Source organism: Pseudorca crassidens, chromosome 9 (assembly GCF_039906515.1).
Source record: "Pseudorca crassidens isolate mPseCra1 chromosome 9, mPseCra1.hap1, whole genome shotgun sequence".
Classification (NCBI taxonomy): Eukaryota; Metazoa; Chordata; class Mammalia; order Artiodactyla; family Delphinidae; genus Pseudorca; species Pseudorca crassidens.
The window spans coordinates 56,492,749-56,513,669 of record NC_090304.1 but is presented as its reverse complement, the minus strand read 5'-3'; the positions used below and the strand labels follow the sequence as shown (position 1 = coordinate 56,513,669).

Genomic DNA, 20,921 nt, shown 5'->3' with positions numbered 1-20,921 from the left:
ATGCAAGGATTTTTTGATATCTGCACATCAATCAGTGTGATACACCACATTAACAAATTGAAGAATAAAAACCATATGATCGTCTCAATAGATGAAGAAAAAGCTTTTGACAAAATTCAGTACCCATTTATGATAAAACCTCTCCAGAAAGTGGGCATAGAGGGAACCTACCTCAACATAATAAACGCCATATACGACAAACCTACAGCTAACATCATACTCAATGGTGAAAAGCTGAAAGCATTTCGTCTACGATCAGGAACAAGACAAGCATGTCCACTCTCGCCACTTTTATTCAACACAGTTTTGGAAGTCCTAGCTACAGCAATGAGAGAAGGAAAAGAAATAAAAGGAATCCAAATTGAAAAAGAAGAAGTAAAACTATCACTCTCTGCAGATGACATGATACTATACATAGAAATGCTACCAGAAAACTACTAAGCTCATCAATGAATTTGGTAAAGTTTCAGGTTACAAAATTAATATACAGAAATCTGTTGCATTTCTATACACTAACAATGAAAGATCAGAAAGAGAAATTCAAGAAACAATTCCATTTACCATCACATCAAAAAGAATAAAATACCTAGGAATACACCTTTCCTCCTTATGTAGGAATAGACTTACATAAGGAGACAAAAGACTTGTACTCCAAAAACTATAAGATACTGATGAAAGAAACTGAAGATGACACAAACAGATGGAAAGATATACCATGTTCTTGGATTGGAACAATCAATATTCTCAAAATGACAACATTACCCAAGGAAATCTACAGATTCAATGTAGATTGAATCAATTAATTTGATCAATAAATTAATCCCTATCAAATTACCAATGGCAATTTTCACAGAACTAGAACAAAAAATCTTAAAATTTGTATGGAGACACAAAAGACCCAGAATAGGGCTTCCCTGGTGGTGCAGTGGTTGAGAGTCCGCCTGCCTATGCAGGGGACATGGGTTCATGCCCCGGTCCGGGAAGGTCCCACAGGCCATGGAGCAGCTGGGCCCGTGAGCCATGGCCACTGAGCCTGCGCATCTGGAGCCTGTGCTCCGCAACGGGAGAGGCCACAACAGTGAGAGGCCCGCGTACCGCAAAAAAAAAAAAAACCCAGAATAGCCAAAGCAATCAGAAAAACAAAACAGGAGCTGAAGTAATCAGGCTCCCTAACTTCAGACTATACTACAAAGCTATAGTCATCAAAACCACATGGTACTGACACAAAAACAGACATATAGATTGAAAGCCCAGAAATGACATGCACCTATGGTCAATTAATGTGCTATAAATGAGGAAAGACTATACAATGGTGGAAAGACAGTCTCTTCAACAAATGGTGCTGGGGGGACTTCCCTGGTGGCGCAGTGGTTAAGAATCCAACTGCCAATGCAGGGGACACGGGTTTGATCCCTGGTCCAGGAAGATCCCACATGCCGCAGAGCAACTAAGCCCATGCACCACAACTACTGAGCCTGCGCTCTGGAACCCACAAGCCACAACTACTGAGCCCGCCTGCTGCAACTACTGAAGCCCATGTGCCTAGGGCCTGTGCTCTGCAACAAGAGAAGCCACCTCAATGAGACACCCGCACACCACAACAAAGAGTAGTCCCCGCTCACCACAACTAGAGAAAGCCCACACACAGCAACAAAGACCCAACGCTGCCAAAAATAAAAAAACCAAACGGTGCTGGGAAAACTGGACAGCTACACGTAAAAAAATGAAATTAGATCATTTTTTAACACCATACACAAAAATAAGCTCAAAATGGATTAAAGACATAAATGTGAGACTGGACACTATAAAACTCTTAGAGGAAAACACAGGCAGAACACTCTCTGACATAAATCACAGCAATATTTTTTTCGATCCATCTCCCAGGGTAATGGAAATAAAAACAAAAATAAAGAAATGGGGCCTAATTAAATTCAAAAGCTTTTGCACAGCAAAGGAAACAATAAACAAAATGAAAAGACAACCACAGATTGGGAGAAAATGTTTGCAAATCATGTGACTGATAAGAGATTAGTCTCCAAGATTTACAAACAGCTCATGCAGCTTAATATCATCAAAATAAACAACCCAATCAAAAAATGGGCATAAGACCTAAATAGACACTTCTCCAAAGAAGACATACAGATGGCCAAGAGGCACATGAAAAGATGTTCAACATCACTAATTATTAGAGAAATGCAAATCAAAACTACAATGAGCTATCACCTCACACCAGTCAAAATGACTATCATCAAAAATCCACAAACATAAATGCTGGAGAGGGTGTGGAGAGAAGGCAACCCTCCTACACTGTTGGTGAGAATGTAAATTGGTACAGCTACTATGGAGAACAGTATGGAGGTTCCTTAAAAACTAAAAATAGAGCTACCATATGATCCTGTAATTGCACTTCTGGGTATATATCTGGAGAAAAACATGGTCATGGTCCAAAAGGATACATGCACCCCAATGTTCATTGCAACACTGTTTACAATAGCCAAGACATGGAACCAACTAAATGTCCATCGACAGAGGAATGGATAAAGATGTGGCACATATATACAATGGAATATTAGCCATTAAAAAGAATGAAATAATGCCATTTGCAGCAATAAGGATGGACTTAGACATTGTCATACTGAGTGAAGTAAGTCAGACAGAGAAAGACAAATATCATATGATATCGTTTATATATGGAATCTAAAAAGAAATGATACAAATCAACTTATTTACAAAACAGAAACAGACTCACAGACTCAGAGAAGGAACTTATGGTTACCAGGTGGGAAGGGTGGGGGGAACAGACAGTTAGGGAGTTTGGGATTGACATGTACACACTGCTACATTTAAAGTGGATAACCAACAAGGACCTACTGCATAGCACAGGGAACTCTGCTCAATATTATGTACAACCTAAATGGGAAAAAAATTTGAAAAAGAATTGATACACGTATACGTATAACTGAATCACTTTGCTGTACACCTGAAACTATCACAATACTGTTAAACAACTATATTCCAATATAAAATAAAAAGTTTAAAAACATTTGCAAATCATGTATGTGATACAGGATTAATATTCAGAATATACAAAAGGACTCCTCAAACTCAACAACAGAAAACAAACAACCTGATTCAAAACTAGGTAATGGGGCTTCCCTGGTGGCGCAGTGGTTGAGAGTCCGCCTGCCAATGCAGGGCACGCGGGTTCGTGCCCCGGTCTGGGAAGATCCCACATGCCGTGGAGCACCTGGGCCCGTGAGCCATGGCCGCTGAGCCTGCGCGTCCAGAGGGTGCTCCGCAACGGGAGAGGCTACAACAGTGAGAGGCCCGCATACCACAAAAAAAAAAAAACAACTAGGTAATGGATTTAAATAGACCTTTTGCCAAAGAACACATACAAATGGCCAATAAGCACATGAAAAGATACTCAACATCATTAATCATTAGGGAACAGCAAATTAAAAACTATAATGAGATACCACCTCACACCCATTAGGATGACTATTATCAAAAAAACAGAAAAGAAGTGTTGGGAGGATGTAGAGAAATCCTAACCCTTGTGCACTGTTGGTGGGAATGTAAACTGGTGCTGCCAGTGTGGAAAACGATATGGAGGTTCCTCAAAAAAAACTAAAAAACAGAACTACCATATCGCCAAGCAATTCCACTTCTGGGTATGTAACCGAAAGAATCAGAGGCAGGGTCTCGAAGAGATATTTGTACTCCCATGTTCATGTGGCATTATTCACAACAGCTAAAACATGGAAGCAACCCAGGTGTCTGTCACTCTACCAATGAACAGATTACCAAAATGTGGTTTATACACACAATGGAATATTATCCAGCCTTAAAAAAGGGAAGAAATTCTGCAATATGCTACAATATGGATGAACCCTGAGGACATCTGCTAAGTGAAATAAGCCAATCACAAAAAGACAAATACTGTACGATTTCACTTATATGAGGTACTTAAAGTAGAGACAAAATCATAGAGACAAAACATATAACAGTGGTAGCCAAAGGCTGTGGGGAGGGGAGAATGAGAATACGGGAAGTTAGTGTTTAATAGGCACAGAGTTTCAGATTTACAAAATGAAAAGTGTTATAGGGATGGATGGCAGTGACGGCTGCACAACAATGTGAATGTACTAAGCAAGCCATAAGTTGGATAGGTAGCCACTGATGATAAAGATTTTGTTTTAGTAAAAGGGGGCATCTAAGGCCAGGATGAGTGGAAGTCCTACTGTGGAAGACACTATCCACCCCCATGGACTCTAGCAGAAAAGTCAGTGATGTCGACCAACCCAGAGCAGACTCCCTTCCCACTGCAGCTGAGCCCCTGAATCCCCAACTCAAGTTCCCATCCGGTCTTGACCTACTGCCTTGGCAATGGCCTGGAGCCCTCTGGGAACTCTCACCTGCCCTTCACATACCCACAGACCTCAGGGAATTATGCCGATAACACAAAGCAGGACCCACCCTCTCCAACCCCTACCTCACCCCCGCACACCAGGGAGCCCAGAGGAGAGAAGCAGGGGCAGACAGGGAATTCAAAAGTAGCACCTACTCGGAAGCCATGAACAAGGCCTGAAGGATGCTGTTCACATAGCACGTGTTGCCCAGATTGATTAAACCAATCTTGCCAGTGTCTGACTTGGCCATGAGCCGGGGGTAGAAGCCAGCCAGCTCACTCTTCTGCGAGGTCCAGGCATCCTGCCCCAGCAGCTGCTTGATTCGGTCCTCATTGGGAACATGGAGGTCCTGAGGGGGAAACAAGCCAGCAGGACAGTGGGCACCAGGTTTAGCTCTAAAAATATCACCTCCTCTGGGAAGCCTTCTTGGACTACAGCCTGCTACACACCTGCCCAAGCATATCACCCCAAACATGCCCTAAAGATGTGTGAGAACAGCTCCTTGCTTTCAAACATGTTCTAGGTTTTCATCTTGACGTGTGGGCCTTCTACATGATCTTTCATGCCACAGCTACCTTAAGAAAGGGGTAAAATCCCCACCGTGTAGATGAAAAAACTAAGACCCAGAGAGAGAAAGAATTTCCTTAGAGGCAATAAGCGAGGAATCTACTATATGTTACATGAGCCCAGGATGTGGCAGACTGTAAGCAATGACAACACTGGCCCATTGGCCCAATCCAGCAGTGTCGAGATCTCAACCCTGGCCCTGACTCTTGTCCTCACAGCTCTCTGGCTGTGGTCAGTGAGCCTCTCTGACTCAGTCAGTTAACCTCCCTGGACCTCAGTTTGCTCATCTGTCAAGTGAGGATACTCCTACCTTATATCAGTTTGGCACTCTATACTTGCACGTTGCTTGCTCCTGTTTTCACCTCCTCTACTTTAAAGTTTGCGGAGTCAGCTTTTTCGAATTAGTAACCCCCTACCCCAACCCTGAACTTGATCCTACAGTCAGGACAGTGGGAGGATCCTGGGGGTCTGCGGTATGGGTCCTTGGTCACGGGCTCAGGGGTTAGCATGCTTTCCCACTTGTTATCCTTTTTCACATTAAACAGCTGCACTGAAAAGAATATTACCAAGCACCGGTTCTAATAATGACATGTTTTAAGGAAAAACACCTAAGCATAATGCAGTATTACTTAGTAGATTTAAGCGATATTCATGACAGTTCCTCTAGCCCCATTCTCGTTTCCAGATCCTGAGCACAGTTCCTAGATTTGTCTAAGGCCCTTGAGCTTCAGACCAGCTTACACTGAAAGCCCTCGTCGCTGCAGAAGGTCTGGCTCAAGCGGTGGTTTAACACATCTGCTCACTCATTTCCCAGGATTATTTATCAGATAATTTATCAGATTAGTCAGTCACCTCTCACAGATGATAAAAAATATAGTAGCTGTCTGAGGCAAGATAAGAAGATAAGGGCTCAGCAACTTCTCTCTTAGTCCCTTCTTTTTTCTTCCTATTATCCCCTATCCAATCCCCACCCCACACACAACGGGAACAAATAGGGACAAAAAGACAGAACTGGTATAAAATAGGTAACTAATAAGAACCTGCTGTATATATAAAAAAATAAAATTAAGAAAAAAAAGAATCAAAGATAAAAAAAAAAAAATGACAGAACCAACACCCCACCCTGCAACACAAGCATACAAGATACAAAAATATGCACACTAGAAAAAAAAAAATCAAATGCTTTTTCCCAATGAAGGTAACTCTGTACTCTTAGGAGAATAAAGAGAATAAAACAAAAACTTTCAAACACCTTTCAAGCTCCTGATGTGACTGGAAGTCTACATACCATGTAGCTCCCTCAGCAAGGACCACAGCTCCCAGAGAAACTGCCATGACTTACTACAACTGCCTAAGTGAGAGAACTTTCCAGAATTTATAAAGGAGACTGTATACAAAGGATGTACTCCTATAATACATATGAAAGAATTTTATAAACAATAAAACCCCATGAATACTTTGCTGCCTTGCCTCTCAAAGTGCCTTGAAGCAAGGGGTAGTCAAAGCCATAGGACAAATGTCACACATCTTCCTAGAGCTATATTCACTAATATTCAAGGAAGAAAAATGTTTAAATTAAAACAAGTGTTTATGATTATGAAGTATATACTTGAATCTTTGAGATAAAATGAGATTTTAGAGAAACTCTGAGCTTGTGTCAGGCTGCAGGAGGGTGAGTCCCCTCCTCTGAGGTCAAGCACTTCAGAAGAAATGTTTGAGAAGCCCAGATCTGCTGGACCAAGCAGTCACACAACCTGGTTTTCACCGCCTTCCACTCTGCCTATGCTTCTGTTCTTCCCTCCCCCTCCACATTTACCACCAAACAGTACTTGCATATTCCTGCTCCCACACCTTACCCACTGACCTGTCTGGGGGCCTCCTCCTGCCGGTCCCTGTCCCTCAAGGCCTAACTCCTATATCCCCTCTCCAGAAGACTTTCCAGAATCTTCTCAAGTGGGGGTCCCACACTATCTATACCTGTCTTATAGAGCCTAAGTCCCTACACCTAGTTGTATAAGTATCTGCACACTCACCTTGCCCACTGGATCAGACCATAGCCTCTAATGTGCAAAGCCTGGATCTCACTCGGCGTAGGTTTCCCCTGGTGCCCAGGGCAGGGCCATGCTCCCTCCTCTTTGCTCACATCTCCATGATACCATACTTCACACTACAGTCCTGTTCATTCACTCAGACATTTATTAGACACAGAGATCAAAATGACATGGTCCCTGCCCATCAGAAGCTCACAGTAACAGTCACTCCCAACAGGTTTAAGTCCTATCTTCTCCGCTCAACCACCTCCAGTGCCAGGGAGCTCATGATCTAGCAAGGCAGCTACTTCTATTGTTAGTTACCTCTGACTGTTTAAAATAAAACAACAAAAAACATCTCTTCCTCACATTAAGTTGGAAAAACTAAGAAAATCCAAGTAAATGCCAGAGGTTTTGTTCGTTGTATCTATCACCTCTCACTCATGGTGGATTGTTCCCTTACGTGTCTTGTAATCTGGGGATTATAAACTCATCTTTAGTAGAATTCTATCTTTGTGGCTTGAAAGCAGCATCATTTCTGTTTCTATTAGGCAATCCTTGGGTATTACAAGTTTATGACTACTTTCAATAAGCTTAGGGTGCTACAACACCAAAGAAGATAAGAATTTGAACCCCTAAACCCACATGAGAGCAGTCCAACGATGACAATTTCTTTTTTCCCAATCCAGAGCCCAGACCAAGCCAGAGAGCCTTCCTTGATGTCTACTTGGAACCATGTGTATTTTTTCTAGAACACCCTTTTGCTAATGGTAAAGCCTTTCTTGGGTCCTGATTTACATGGGCCTCTCAGTGCTGATTCCCTGCTGGGGGCAGACCCTAAGCCTCAACTTCTGTCCCCACCGGCTCAAGCCCCTTGGGGACTGAGGTTGGCCATCTCACCCACTGCCCCTCCCCACCCAGGGCAAAAGAGTATCACCTCTCATTTACCATTCTGGAATTTGGTTTTCTCTTCCTTTTTGGCCCCTGGGGATTCCCCCTTGCTCTCTTGCAAGCTCAGCTATGTACTTAAAAAGACATCTGTTACATTTTAACAAGCATTTCTAGGTGTTTTGTAATGGGACACTTCTCAGGTTACCTATCTGCTGTGTTACAGAAATGGAAGTCTGACCAGAGGTTCTAAAAGGGCCACCACTTACCTGGATGTCTTTCACCCACACTTGGACCTGCCCTCTGTATCAAGCAATGGGAAAGGGCTCAGCAACCCTCAGCCCTGGCTGCATCTCCCACTACCTCCGTGACTGCATAAGACACCAAACCTCTCCAAGTCTCATTTTCCTCATCTTTGAAACTGAAATAACAATAGTACCTGCCTCACAGGTTTCTAGTGAGCAACAGAAGACAAAATATATGGAAAGACACTGCCAAGTGTGACTCTAGCTACAAATGTTATTGTCCTAGCAACCCAGCAAGCCCGGTTCAGAAGCCCTTTCTTCCTTGCAGCCTCCTCCTCTAACTGGAGATCTTTCCCTCCTCTGCCGCCTCACCGCTCTCAGGCTGACCCTCACAGGCATTTCTTAAGCTGCTTAGATCACAGTTACGGGTAAACACGTCAGTCACCCCTCTACGCTGTGAGCTCCTCAAAGGGAGGAGACGTGGTCTGCCTCATGCCTGTGTCCCCAGTTCCCAGCCTGGGCCTGGCACAGAGTAGGGCATAAGTCTTGTGAACAATTGTAAACCATCTCTGCTCTGGAATGCTCAGTCTAAGAGGAAACAGACATACAGACAGTGACAATGTGTGACTGAGGGATACACTAGGGCTGTGGAAGCTCAGAGAGGCCATGACCCAGTTGAGGGGCAGAGTGCGGGGGGCGTGTAATTTAGAGTTATCAGGGAAGGCTTCCTGAAGGAGAAACACTTGAGCAGAACCTTCAAGAAGAAGGCTTGGTAGAAATAAGAGCTATCCAGGCAGACAAGACAGGAGTTTAAGTTAGAGAGATCGGCATATGCAAAGGCTCAGAACAATCGCGAGAGGAAGATCCATCTGGGGGAATGGCAGGTGGCTCAGTGTGCCTGAAGCCCACGATGGGCTGGGGGAGGTAATGGGAGACAGCCAGGGACCAAAGGATGGAGGGCTGCCACTAACCTGTAGTGTGGCCTTGAGCAAAGCCCAAATCAGCAACCTCCTCAGAGTGGGGCACGGGAGCAGGGGGGACTGTCACTCACCTTGATGGCCTCCATGACGGGTTCATACAGATCCGGGAAGCCGGGGAACCTGAACACCATGCAGTGAACCAGCTCCGCCAGCTGCTCCAGGCAGCTGGTCCCCGAGTTGGAGTCCTCCTTGACCAGAGAGGCCACCATTGGGGGGATGTGAGGGAGGAGCTGTGAGAGCAGAGCAGGGTTAGTCAGCACCAGTTTACCCACCTAAGACATGGGATGGTGGTCAGTGCTGGAAGCACCCAGAGCTCCTTGAAGCAAGGAGGTCTGCCCACCTGACCACTGGGCCCCTTACCTGCATAGGGCCCTGAGCTCTGCAGGCAGGTGACCCTCTTTATAAGACACATGACCTTGGATACTCTTCCTCAGTCTCTTCATCTGTTTAATGGGACAAATAATTCCCTCCTCACAGCTCAGGGGAGGCCTGAGCCTGAGCCCCAGCTATTAAGTACCAGCCAATCAACCTGCCTGAAGCGCCTGAACGTCTGAGTGACCAGGGCTACTCTGTCACCCAGGAGTAATGCTGGGGCCACAATGTGGTCAGCTGGTGGCAGCTGACAGAACATGAGCGGCAGCAAACTTTTATATGTCAAGCACTCACAGTGCCATGTGGCAATTACTATCCCCATCTTACAGAGAAGAAATTAAAGTTAGAGAGGTTACGTAATTTGCCAAGGATTTCACCGTGGGTTCTGGGAGAAGCTGGTGTCTGAGCCAGGTCTGTCTGAACTCAAAGTCCATTTCTTTCCTCTGTGCTACAGTGTTAACTTTCAAACCCACAGGGGAGCTACACCATAGTGTCCCAGGGATGGAAGAGTCAGGCCACAGAAACTGGGAGCAGGGGAGCTTGGGAGAAGGATGAAAAGAAATAAATATCTACCAAGTCCCTAGAATATGGCAGGCTCTTGATAAATGTCACCTCATCTAACCCTGTCCCACCCAACCCAGGCCCTGAGAGGTAAATGCCTGGCCCGAGGTCACCCCATCTAGTAAATGACAGAGCTGGGACTCAACCCCACATAACCCCAATCCCTGGTTCTGTGCTTTTCCCACTGCACAAATCAGGAAGCATAAAGTTTCTGCAGTGACCAAGGACCATGAGAAGCTAGGAAGGACACTGGATCAGGAGTCAGACCAACTCAGCTGGAATCTTCCTTGTACCGCTCACCAGCTGTTACCTGGGACATGCAACCTAATCTCCCTAAACTGCAGTTTCTTCTACTGAAAAATGGGGAAAATGATAGAACCTCCCTTTGGGGCTACTCCGGGAGTAAAATGAATGAACATGTGGACTGTCTTTAGCACTGTGCCTGCCACATAGCTGGCACCCAAGTAACACAGCTGCCATCATTCTAGGCCTGTCATTCTACTCGGGACCCATGGGGAGGTCACACCCATTCTTTGGCCTCAGTTTTCTATCTGTAAAATTGGGTCTCAAGTCTCCTCCAGTCCTAACGTCCAGGACTTGGAGGTCTTGGGCTTCAAGCCCCAACCCCTTATGCCCCAACAGAGACAGCATGTCTGGCCTTCAGCCAGACCTGTGGAGGATGCAGGACCGCCCACCTTCGGGGCAACATGCAGGGGCCCTTACCAGGTGGAAGGCCTCATGGGAGTGCTGGAAGGTCAGGAGCATATACTTGAGGACAGACAAGGCGGCTCCCCGGACAATGGGATACAGAAGCTTGGAGAAAACCTGGAAGAAAGCCTCTGGTCAGGAGTCCCCCAGGCCTGGGCCACCCAAGGCCAAGGGTAGCCACAGGCCTGAAAGGGAGCCAGAGATGCTGGAGTTAAAGCAGCAGACCCATGTGGGAGTAAGAACACAGAGGTGCTCATAGACCTGGGTGGATGGATGGGTGGTGAGATGGACAGCAAAACAGTTAGATATCTGATGGATGGATGGATGGATGGACATACCAAAAGTGACAGACACACACACTTTAATGAAGAGTCAGAAGAATGAATGGGGGAAACCTGAAGCCCAGAGAGAAGCAGTGAATTGTCCCAGGTCACAGTGAGCTTGGGTGGGAGCCCCGTGCTCTGCCTCCCAGACCTGCATTGCCCCTGGCAAGAGACTAGCAGGAAAGGCCAGAAGCCGGGGCTAGGACAGGGGCCCACCAACCTTCTCAATTTTGGCGAGTGACACCTCGATCAAGATGCTGAACTTCTTAACAGCGGCCAGGCCCTTCAGCAGTGCAATGATCCACTTGTCAATGTTCTTCCCCAGGGGCCAGGACACCCAGTCGATCATCCTGGTGAGGGGAGTGACCGTGACACAAGGATCAGGGAGGCCCAAACGCCTGGGAGGGGGCAGCCCAGGGACCAGCCATAATGACCTGAGATCCCCCACACTGACTCACACCTACACAGGGCAGCCCTGGGATCCGTGGGATGAACAGGACACCTCTGGGAACTGCAAATATGCCCAGCACAGGCACCTGGCAGAGACTGGGGCTCCCAGCCCGGCAGAAGGGGAACCAGGCCCTCTCAGTATTCCCAACCTCACCTCATACACAGTGAGTTGCAGTGGCAGAACAGGGCTTTTGGCTGCCTCTGTCTGGACTGTGAGGCCCAATGGCAGGAGGAGTACTGCCCCCAGGCTGGAAGCTCTGGCTCCAGCAAACCCTTGCTTGTGACCTGGAGCAAGTCACTTACTCTCTCTAGCCTCAGTTTCTTCCTGTCAAATGGGGATAATATCTACCTCACAGGTTTGTTATAAGAGTTAAAAGAGATAACAACAGCTAACAGCTAACATTTATGTCATATTCACTCTGTACCAGGCACTGCTCCATCTGCCTTACATGTATTAACCCTTCTGACCCCCTCAAGATAATGCCTGCATGCACTGAGCATGAAGCTGCCACACCGTAGGTGCTCAGAAAAACGTCACTAGTATCATTATTTTTATATTCAGTAGACTGGGCTATAAAGAGAACAATAGAGAGCAAAGCAAATAGTAGTAATTATGGTAATAATAGCTACCATTACACTGTTCTATGCACTTTACACGTAATATCTCATTTTATCTAATTCAATCCTCACAACAAACCTGTAAGATGAGTTCAATTATACTACAAATTATGGATGAGGAAGCTGAGGCATAGAGGGGTTGAGTAACTTGCCCAGAGTCACACAGGCAAGAAGTGGGAGAGCCAGGATTTGAACTCACACAGCTTATCTCCAGAGCCTACACTCTTACCCACTGAAGACAAGGAATCCAGGAAGGCCCAATGAAGACAGTGGATCTGCACACAGGTATGGAAAGAATGGCAGGGGGGAGGGGGGATGCCAGGTAGATGGGGTCTGTAGAGCCAAAGGCCTGCAGGCAGGAGGGTAGGTGTCATATTCGGGGATCACGGGCCAGGCATATGTGGCTAGATCACAGGTGCAATGATGTTCAAATGAGGTGGGGGATGTGCAAGAGCTCTGTGAGCTGAAAAGCACCCAAACTCTGTTTATCATACTTGCCAAACTCAGAAAGCACTTCATTAAAGTAATTTTACCTCCTATCATTGACCCTGTGGAAACCTGACAACTTCTTATACCACCTCTGCTATTACAGAGGGGAGAACTGAAGCTCAGAGACTTCACTGACTTGTCCAGGGTCACAGAGTTGGTACCCAGCCTGAGAGCATCACTAGGGCAAGGCTCTCTGTGTCTTACACATCCAGCCTGGGGCCAGGCACAGGAAGGGCTCAAAGAAGGATGGATGAATGAACAAGCATGAGGGCCTGGGCCCTCTGACACTATATCTAGCCCAGCAATCCCACCCAGTGGAAGGGGCTTCTGGGAGAGAGAGAGACCTGACCACCACTCGTCCCTCAGCCCACCTGCTGATGGCAGTCAGCATCTGGGAGTCGGTCACACTGTCATCATTGCTGAGGTTCCGGACGACACCATCCATGAGCTCCAATGGGAGGTGCTGGACCACACTGGCCAGGGCGCTAGATGGTGGCTCCTCCTCTGGAACAGGTGCCCGGGCTGAGCTTTGCAGGACAAGTGGACCCCACACCTCCCCTATCACCACATGTCCTTCATGCTGCCAAGGAACTAGGGAGCCTCTGCAAAGAGCACATCAGGGCCACCTCCTTGCCTCCTATAGCATCCCAGCCTCTGATCTCATCTTAGCTCATTCACTCAACAAACCTTCACTGGCACTGCTTTGGCCCTGTGCTGGGCAAAGAAAAAAGCACTAACCCCCAGCTGTGCATGTATAGCATAGACCCTTAGATGGGGTAACACTGGAGCTGGCAAGAACAGGTAGGAGGGCTATGTGACTTGGCGGGAGGGAGGACATTCCAGGTGGAACCCAATAGAGATGAAAAAAAAAATTAGTTATCGGCCTTCCCTGGTGGCGCAGTGGTTGGGAGTCCGCCTGCCGATGCAGGGGACGCGGGTTCGTGCCCCGGTCTGGGAAGATCCCACATGCCACGGAGCGGCTGGGTCCGTGAGCCATGGCTGCTGAGCCTGTGCTCCGCAACGGGAGAGGCCACAACAGTGAGAGGCCCGCATACCGCAAAAAAAAAAAAAAAAAAAAAAAAAAAAAAATTTAGTTATCAAAATTTGTTGTCCAGTTGTATAAAGACCTAGGTCCTTATACACCTGGCCTTGGTCCTTCCTCCTGCCAGGTACATTCCCTTCCTTTCCCCGGAACAGCCCTATAATCAGGGAAGGCACAGATTTTATTTCAGTCACTTAAACTACAGTCCAATTTCCACAGTTGTCAACGGAGGGCCAAGATTTACAATTCAGTTGACACATATAGGTTCTATCATGTCTCCAGACCTTCCACTCTGCCTGCCCTGAGTACCTTATCCCTGCTGCCTGGTGCTACCCAGCTCTCAAGGCCTGACTCAAAAGTCATCACTTCTACGAAACCCACCTGACCCAAAGGACATGATGACCACCCCACATCTTGTTGTCTCAGCCCCCTGGTCCTCCTCCAGGCCCGACTGATCTGGGTCCCCTCCTCTCTGCATGCCCAGCAGGCACCACCGGATAGGAGCCCCCCACCCGGCAGGAGCTCAGAAGGGGCCTGCTAACTAAACGAAGTAACAGCACCCGCCCACACACACACACACCTGTGCACCAGCATGCACACGCCACACCACGAGGTGGGCACGCCACACAGGAGACTCTGCACGCACGGGTCCCGGCCGCCCCTATCACACACGCACCTGTGCAGGAGATGACGGCGAACAGCTCCTTGAGGCAGGGCAGGATGGCAGCGGGCTGCGCGCGCCACAGCTGCGCCAGGAGCCCGCTCACCTGCTGGGCCTGCTCCAGGAACTCCACGGCACCCTCCTCGCCGTCGGCCGGGCAGCGGAAGCGGCCGAGGCAGCGCACAAGCTGCTGGCAGAAGAGCAGGCGGTGAGGGCCGTCGGGGACGCAGCGCGGGTGCCGCGCCAGCAGCCGCGCCACCTGCGCACAGGTCGCGGGCCCCGGGCGCTCGCACACGGTGCGCAGCACCTCGCGCCGCAGCAGCGCGAACACCTCATCGGCCGAGGGCCCCTCGGGCAACAACTGCAGGCCGAGCTGTACGCAGGCCAGCGCGCGGGCGCCCGGCGGCCCGGCGCCCCCCTGAAGCAGGCGCAGCACTCGGCGTGCGCTGAAAAATTCGGCGAAGACTTCTGGGTGGTGGCGGCCAGCCACGTGCAGCAGCTGGCAGCCCACGCGGCGGGGCAGCTCATCGGCGCTGCTCACGTAGAGGCGCGTGCCCAGCGCCAGCAGCGCCAGGCACTGCTCCCGCTCCAGCGGCTGCCGCGCCGCCTCCAGCACTCGGCGCACCAGCCCTTGCTTCACGCTCGCGGGGTATGATGACGTCACCACCGCCTCCAAGATCTTGTCCATGGCGGCCACGCTGCAGGGGACAGGGAGCAGGGTCACACTCTGCCCGACAGGACCGATCCCCCACGTGGTCCCCTGCGTGCTGAGGCTTGGGGGCAAGCAGCTCAACCTCTCTGGGCCTCAGTTCCCCATCTGTGAAGTGGGGCAAGGATCCTACCTCCCCCGGAGGTGACGTGATGAGGAGAAGCACAATGCCTGGCATAAAATAAGCCCCCGTGGGTTGCAGTTATTGCTGATGAGCGCCTTTCATCTCACAAAGCCTACACCTGAGCCTTCCCCTCCTCCACCCCTTTGCCCCTCTCGCCTCAGGCCTCCCTGGGGACCTCCATCGGTTCTTGGCGAGGCAGGTAAGAGCTGCATCTAGAAGCTGCTGTCCACGGTCTTGGCCAAGCCATGTCCTGTGGGGAGATGAGCTGTGCACATACACAAATCACACCTCCAGAAAGGAAGGGCTGACAGGGCTTCCAGAGATCTCTGGTGCACTTTATTCTGCCCCCAATCAGCTTCTTGCTCTTTCTCAAATGACCTACCCTTTTCCTCTTTGTGTTCGTTGTGCCTTTTGCCTGAAACATCCTATCTCCCAAGACCTCCACCACTAACACACATTCATACAACCAGGCAAAGTCCTACTTTCCTTTAAAGCCCACTTCAAACACCCAATCCTTAATGAGAACCTCCCTGGACTTCCAGGCATGAATTCATCCCTCATCTGGACTCCTACAGCCACCTGTGGCCTCTTCCTCTGTTGCAGCTGGGATCACATAGTGCGGAGTTGTACGGGTCCGAATCTCCTCCACTAAGGCAGATCATCTCATCTCTGTGCTCAACCCTGCACAGGCAGGCCCTGTCGCCTCCCAAGCCTCAGCCCACACCAGCCCCTCACTGTGGGCTCACTATGTCCTCCCTGCCCCGGGCTTTTGCACTCACTTCTCCCTCCCCTCCTTGCTTGGCTCACCCTGCAGAGCTCAGCTCAAACTTCTTCCACACAGAAGGCCTGTCTGACCTCCTTGTATGGGTCAAACACCCCTGTTAACAATTTCAGAGCATCCTGTCCTCCTTTATAGCACTTATCATGATTACTTGATTGGGGTCATCCTCCTCCACTATACTATATAGGTTCCTGAGGGCAGGAACCAAGTCAGGTTTTGTTCACCACAGTATCCCCAGCACCTCGCACAGTGCCTGGCACACAGTAGGCATTTGTTGAATAAGCAAATGCAGAGTGTGGTGTGAGTTACTGCTACCTTATTCCTCTGAGCCATAATATACTTCCCTCTGTCCTTCCACTCCACTTTAGCTGTTTTCTGGAAAACTTCATCCCAAGCTGACCCACTTTGATTCCTGATTCTCATGCTGGTTCCCACAGGTTCAGCTCCTAAAAGGCGGGACCACTTCTTTGCTTCCTTCTATAATCCCGCACTAGGCAGGACCCAATATAAGGTTCAGTATACGCTAAATGTTTAATTAAACTTATTGTCTCAGTGAAAACTACTCTACAGTTAAGACCTGGAATAGGTGTGAAGACAAGCCAGAAATTTCCTAGATGATGGGCCAGAAACTTTTATGCAAAACCATAGATACTGTGGGACCCCAAATATGTGCCAGGCCCTATGGAGACACTCCCTTCTCTGTCCTAGCTCTCCACCGAGATTAAACCTCCATTACTGCGTGTGTTACAATGCAATGGGCACATTTGTTTCTCTCTCTCTCACCAGGCTGTGAGCTCCTTGGGGCAGGTACCAGGCTTCTTTTTCAATGGCTGGCCAGTCACTGCAGAGTAAGGCTAGACGGTGTAGCCAGGGCACAGATCAGTGGCTCCTGAATGCTGGCCTGGTTGCCTCAGAATCACCTGAGCACTTAATACAAGTTCATATGCCCAGGGCCCACCCCAAGCTTGGAACGATGTTAGACTCTATTCTCTGAGATTCAACCGGGATGCATTCTGCTTACCATCCAGCTTACTTATGCTCTCTGAGCCTCTATTAGGAGAAATCCTAATCAATGAGATATTGACATCATGTGTGGAGGAAGAGGATCTGGGGGCAGGCAGAAATGGAGTTCTGGGGCTAAGGAAGGCTCTCGAAGTGGAAAGAAAATCAGACTAGGAATGAGGAGTCCTGCATTCTAGTGTGACCTGGAGTAAATCCCATGCAGTCCTGCAACTCATTGTGTGACCCTGAGCACATAATATCGTGAGCCTCTTTTGTGTAAAATGGGGATAAATGATATCAGGCTGAACCACATCAAAGGGAGGGATCAGATGCTGGCAATCTCCTATCATTCTACCTGATACCTATCACATAAGGTGGTCTGTGCCTGGCAGCTGGGAGCTTGGTCAGTGGAGCCATTCTGTGAGGGCTCTGATCTCCGAGGCCAGCCCTGCAGCCTCTGTGTAGTCTGTGGCCTGACCACTCCAGCAAGCCCTGCCTATCTGCCCCCACTCCCACGCAAGCAGTTTGAGGTCAGCTGTCACCATGGTCACCAACAAACCCACTCAGTAATATCCTGGATACATTCATGCAAAGGGGTTTTTAGAGGAGTGGACCTCACCTGACCCATCCCAGGCCACGGAAGGGAGGCAGAACAATGCCTGCTCTCCCCACGGCATGGATGGAGAAGCCAAGGATCAACAAGGGAGAAAGACACGGCCTTGGCAGGGTGGGACTAGAACCTGCACTCATCCTCTCTAGGGGAGGAAGAAGCAGACCCCCAGTGCTCCTCAGGGGAGGGTGGGTTACCCTTCCTTCTAGGCTCTGGATGAGGAGATGGCCTGTCGACACTGGCTCTGACCCAAGAGACAGCTGCCCCATGCCAAGTGCAGCAGCGAACAGCAGCCATGTCCTCCCTCGGAAAAGCCTGCGTTAAAGCAGGAGACTAAGGTTCTCTGCTTTCAGAATCACCAGGTGACCTTGGGTGAGTCCCTGCTAGGACTCCTCAGCCTTCTCATCTGGAAAACAGGGACCATTCTGAGCCTACCACTGATGAGGTTGAGACAAGGTATAAAAAAGATAAGGGCAGGGAGTTCCCCGGTGGTCTAGTGGTTAAGACTCGGGGCTTTCACTGCCATGGCCCAGGTTTAATCCCTGGTTGGGGAACTGAGATCCCTCAAGACACAGGTTGCAGCCAAAAAAAAAAAAAAAAAAAGATAAGGGCCAGATAATAGATAAGAATAGGTAAGAGTCTATTCTTGGGACATCTGGCACTGAGAGGCAAAACCGACACAGTCCGGGAAGGAAGAAGACAAGGAGACACATACTCCTGATCCAGCTGATTCTACAAGGAATTTCATCCATTAGCCCTCAAAGCCAACTCATCATTTCCACTCTCTCCCCTGAGCTCCAGCCCCACCCAAGATCAGCTCCTCTTTACCTCTGGCCTGGACTAGCGCAGAAGCCTCTTAACCAATCTCCTCTTTCCCCTCCTCAATCCATCCTCCACTAAAGACATGTGTCCTGCAGGAGTACAGAGTCCAGGCTTCAAATCTAGTCCAGCCACTACCCCCACTGTGGCCACAACCATCAATGCTGGTGTTTTTCCACCTCTCAGAGCCTCTGAACCCCAGAATGGGAGATGATCACCTGCCCACCCCTTAGCCTTTCCCAGCCAGTGCTGCGGCTCCTTCCCACACCCTTGGCTTATATCTCTCACTGCTGACGTGACAGCCTGGGAGTCCCAGCAACACCCAGTCCGCTCCAGGACGCACAGTTAGCACACAAGAAAATCATGATCCCTCCCCTGGAAGGCTCAGATCCCTTTAACTGTCCCTCTCAAATGACCCTCCACCTTTCCACTGTATATTGACAGGTCTCTGTTCCTGCATAGTAGAGCCTGACTATATTCAATCTCCATCACCCATCACCCCCAAAGCACCGTGTGTGTGTGTGTGTGTGTGTGTGTGTGTGTGTGTGTGTGTGTGTGTGTGTGAACAGCTCCAATGTCCTGCCTCACTCCCTCCCTGGGCCCCAGCTCAGACTTCCCCATCCCCCCCTGGTCTTTCTGACACACCCTGCAAATATCATCAGATTACCTCATTAGACAATAAACTCCATCCTGCCATGCCCCTGCTCAGAACCCTCAAGGCCCCCCAGCCCCTTCAGGATAAGGTCCAAACTCCCGAGCCTGACATTCAAGTCCTTTCTGTGACACTAAACTAATAAAGGGGCAGGTGGGAGATGAACTTGACAAACTCCACTCAGTGGTGAATCTACAGGAATTTGAGCCGTGGGCTTTTTCCTGCTCAACACTTCGGTGAAGTTTTCTCTGCTGAGAAAGGGCTTCTTCCTCTTCTCTCCTGGCAAATTCTGACTCATCCTTCAATACCCAGGTCACATGCCCCCTCCTCTGGGAAGCCTTTCCAAATCCCCCTGCAACTCAATCTTTGGGCTTTGGCTTCCAAAGGACCTCTTCGCTTCTCTCATCCCTGGGCAGTGTAACTGGATTGATTCTATGCCCATCTCCCCCACCAGGCCGGGATCTCCTTTGGTAGGAAGTAGGTCCGGTCCCCCATCTGTGCCCAGTGCCCAGCACAGGACCAGGCACAGAGGTGAAGGAGTGCCAACTGACCGAGAGACATGTGACAGCAAGATGAGATAGAACCAAGGATATGATCAGAAAAGCACCTTCCAGGGACTGGCCTAACCCTTGGTCCGGTCACTGCCCCCTCATCTGCCCAGATCTGGTCTTGCATATCCATCACCCTGAGAATCTTAAACATCAGCCAAGAAAGCCCCTACAGAGGTCACTGGATGGGCTATTCTAGAAAGGACTCAAACAACCAAAGCTGAAGAAAAAGAAAACAACAAACCAACCAACCTGTTCCTGGTAACCCTCAGGTCAAAAGTTCACAGAATTTCATGGGACAGGGGAGGGGGCTTCAAGGGCTCACAATCTCTCCACACCCCAGAGCACAGCAGCTCCTCCAAGCCCTAGCAATGAGGAGCCCATTTCCTTTCCTCTCTGACCCTCACACCCAGTCTCCCTCCTTTGACTCCCCTGGGTGCCTGAGCTGCCTGGCTGCCTGGGATGGGCAGGGGGTGGGGGGAGCACCAGGCTGTGCCTCCTGACACTGAGAAGTCCCTCCATCCCTCGTCCCCCAGGTCTCTAGTCAGCAGCATTTCTCTCTGTATTTTTTAACTGAACTTCTACCCAAGGCAGTCCCAGGAAGGATCCCCTCGCCATACTACTGGGGGGCACTCCTTTGGGCCAAACTGTCGCAAGAAAAAAAAAAAAAGGTGGGGTGGGGGAAGGTTACTAGTAAAACCCAACTGCCCTTTTACCGAAGGAGAACTGAGGAGGAGAAGGGAAGAAGGTGGGAGCATATATTCGCTTCTCAGGAAGCCAGCCCCAATGGGGGCCACCCCTCACATACCTCTGATGCCCGTGTCCCCACCCCCATCCCAGGCTTTCTGGAAGGGCGGGCACCAGGCTGACACATCGAGGTCTCTTGTTCGCAAGGGTTCTTGTAGGGGGAGTACGCCCTGGCCGAGGATGCTGAGAATAGCAGAAGCCCATTCCAAGCGGAGGCGGCCGCTTGGCCCCTCAGTTTGCACCCCAGCTCGACCCCACCCCTCCCTCCAGTTATACCAGTGCACCCGCTCCCAGCCCAGACTGGGGCTGCGGATCCCACGAAAGGCTGGCGAGCTTCATGACACTGGGCGCCGGTGCCCTCAGCCCTGAGGGGGGCGGGGGCAGGGGCGGTATCTCTATATACACAATTGATGAAGGAGATTGCGGCCCAGAGAGGGGCAGCTACTCGCCCAAGGTCACACAGCAAGGCCCAGTATGCACCTAGACCTCCCGCTTCCCATCCCCGGACTCTAAAAGCCCTACGCGCGCGTCCCGGCTCTCGAACCATCTGGGTGCAGTCACTCCCTCCCCACAAGCTACACAC

General features: G+C 49.5%; 1 protein-coding gene across 3 annotated transcripts in view; it reads right to left on the bottom strand.

The window, feature by feature from the left end:
* The window catches only part of USP35 (ubiquitin specific peptidase 35), a 76,669-nt gene that overhangs the window by 55,378 nt on the left and 370 nt on the right, over positions 1-20,921 (bottom strand). For 2 of the 3 annotated variants that reach the window (XM_067750479.1, XM_067750481.1), the window contains exons 2-7: positions 14,362-15,044; positions 13,015-13,147; positions 11,307-11,436; positions 10,779-10,880; positions 9,194-9,352; positions 4,568-4,761 (exon numbers count right to left, since the gene is read on the bottom strand). In XM_067750479.1, the coding sequence (XP_067606580.1) occupies positions 4,568-4,761; positions 9,194-9,352; positions 10,779-10,880; positions 11,307-11,436; positions 13,015-13,147; positions 14,362-15,034 (1,391 nt within the window). In that variant the 5' untranslated portion in view covers positions 15,035-15,044. Of the gene's footprint in view, positions 1-4,567; positions 4,762-9,193; positions 9,353-10,778; positions 10,881-11,306; positions 11,437-13,014; positions 13,148-14,361; positions 15,045-20,614; positions 20,636-20,921 lie in introns of those variants that run through there. The other variant, XM_067750480.1, reaches the window with a different exon arrangement.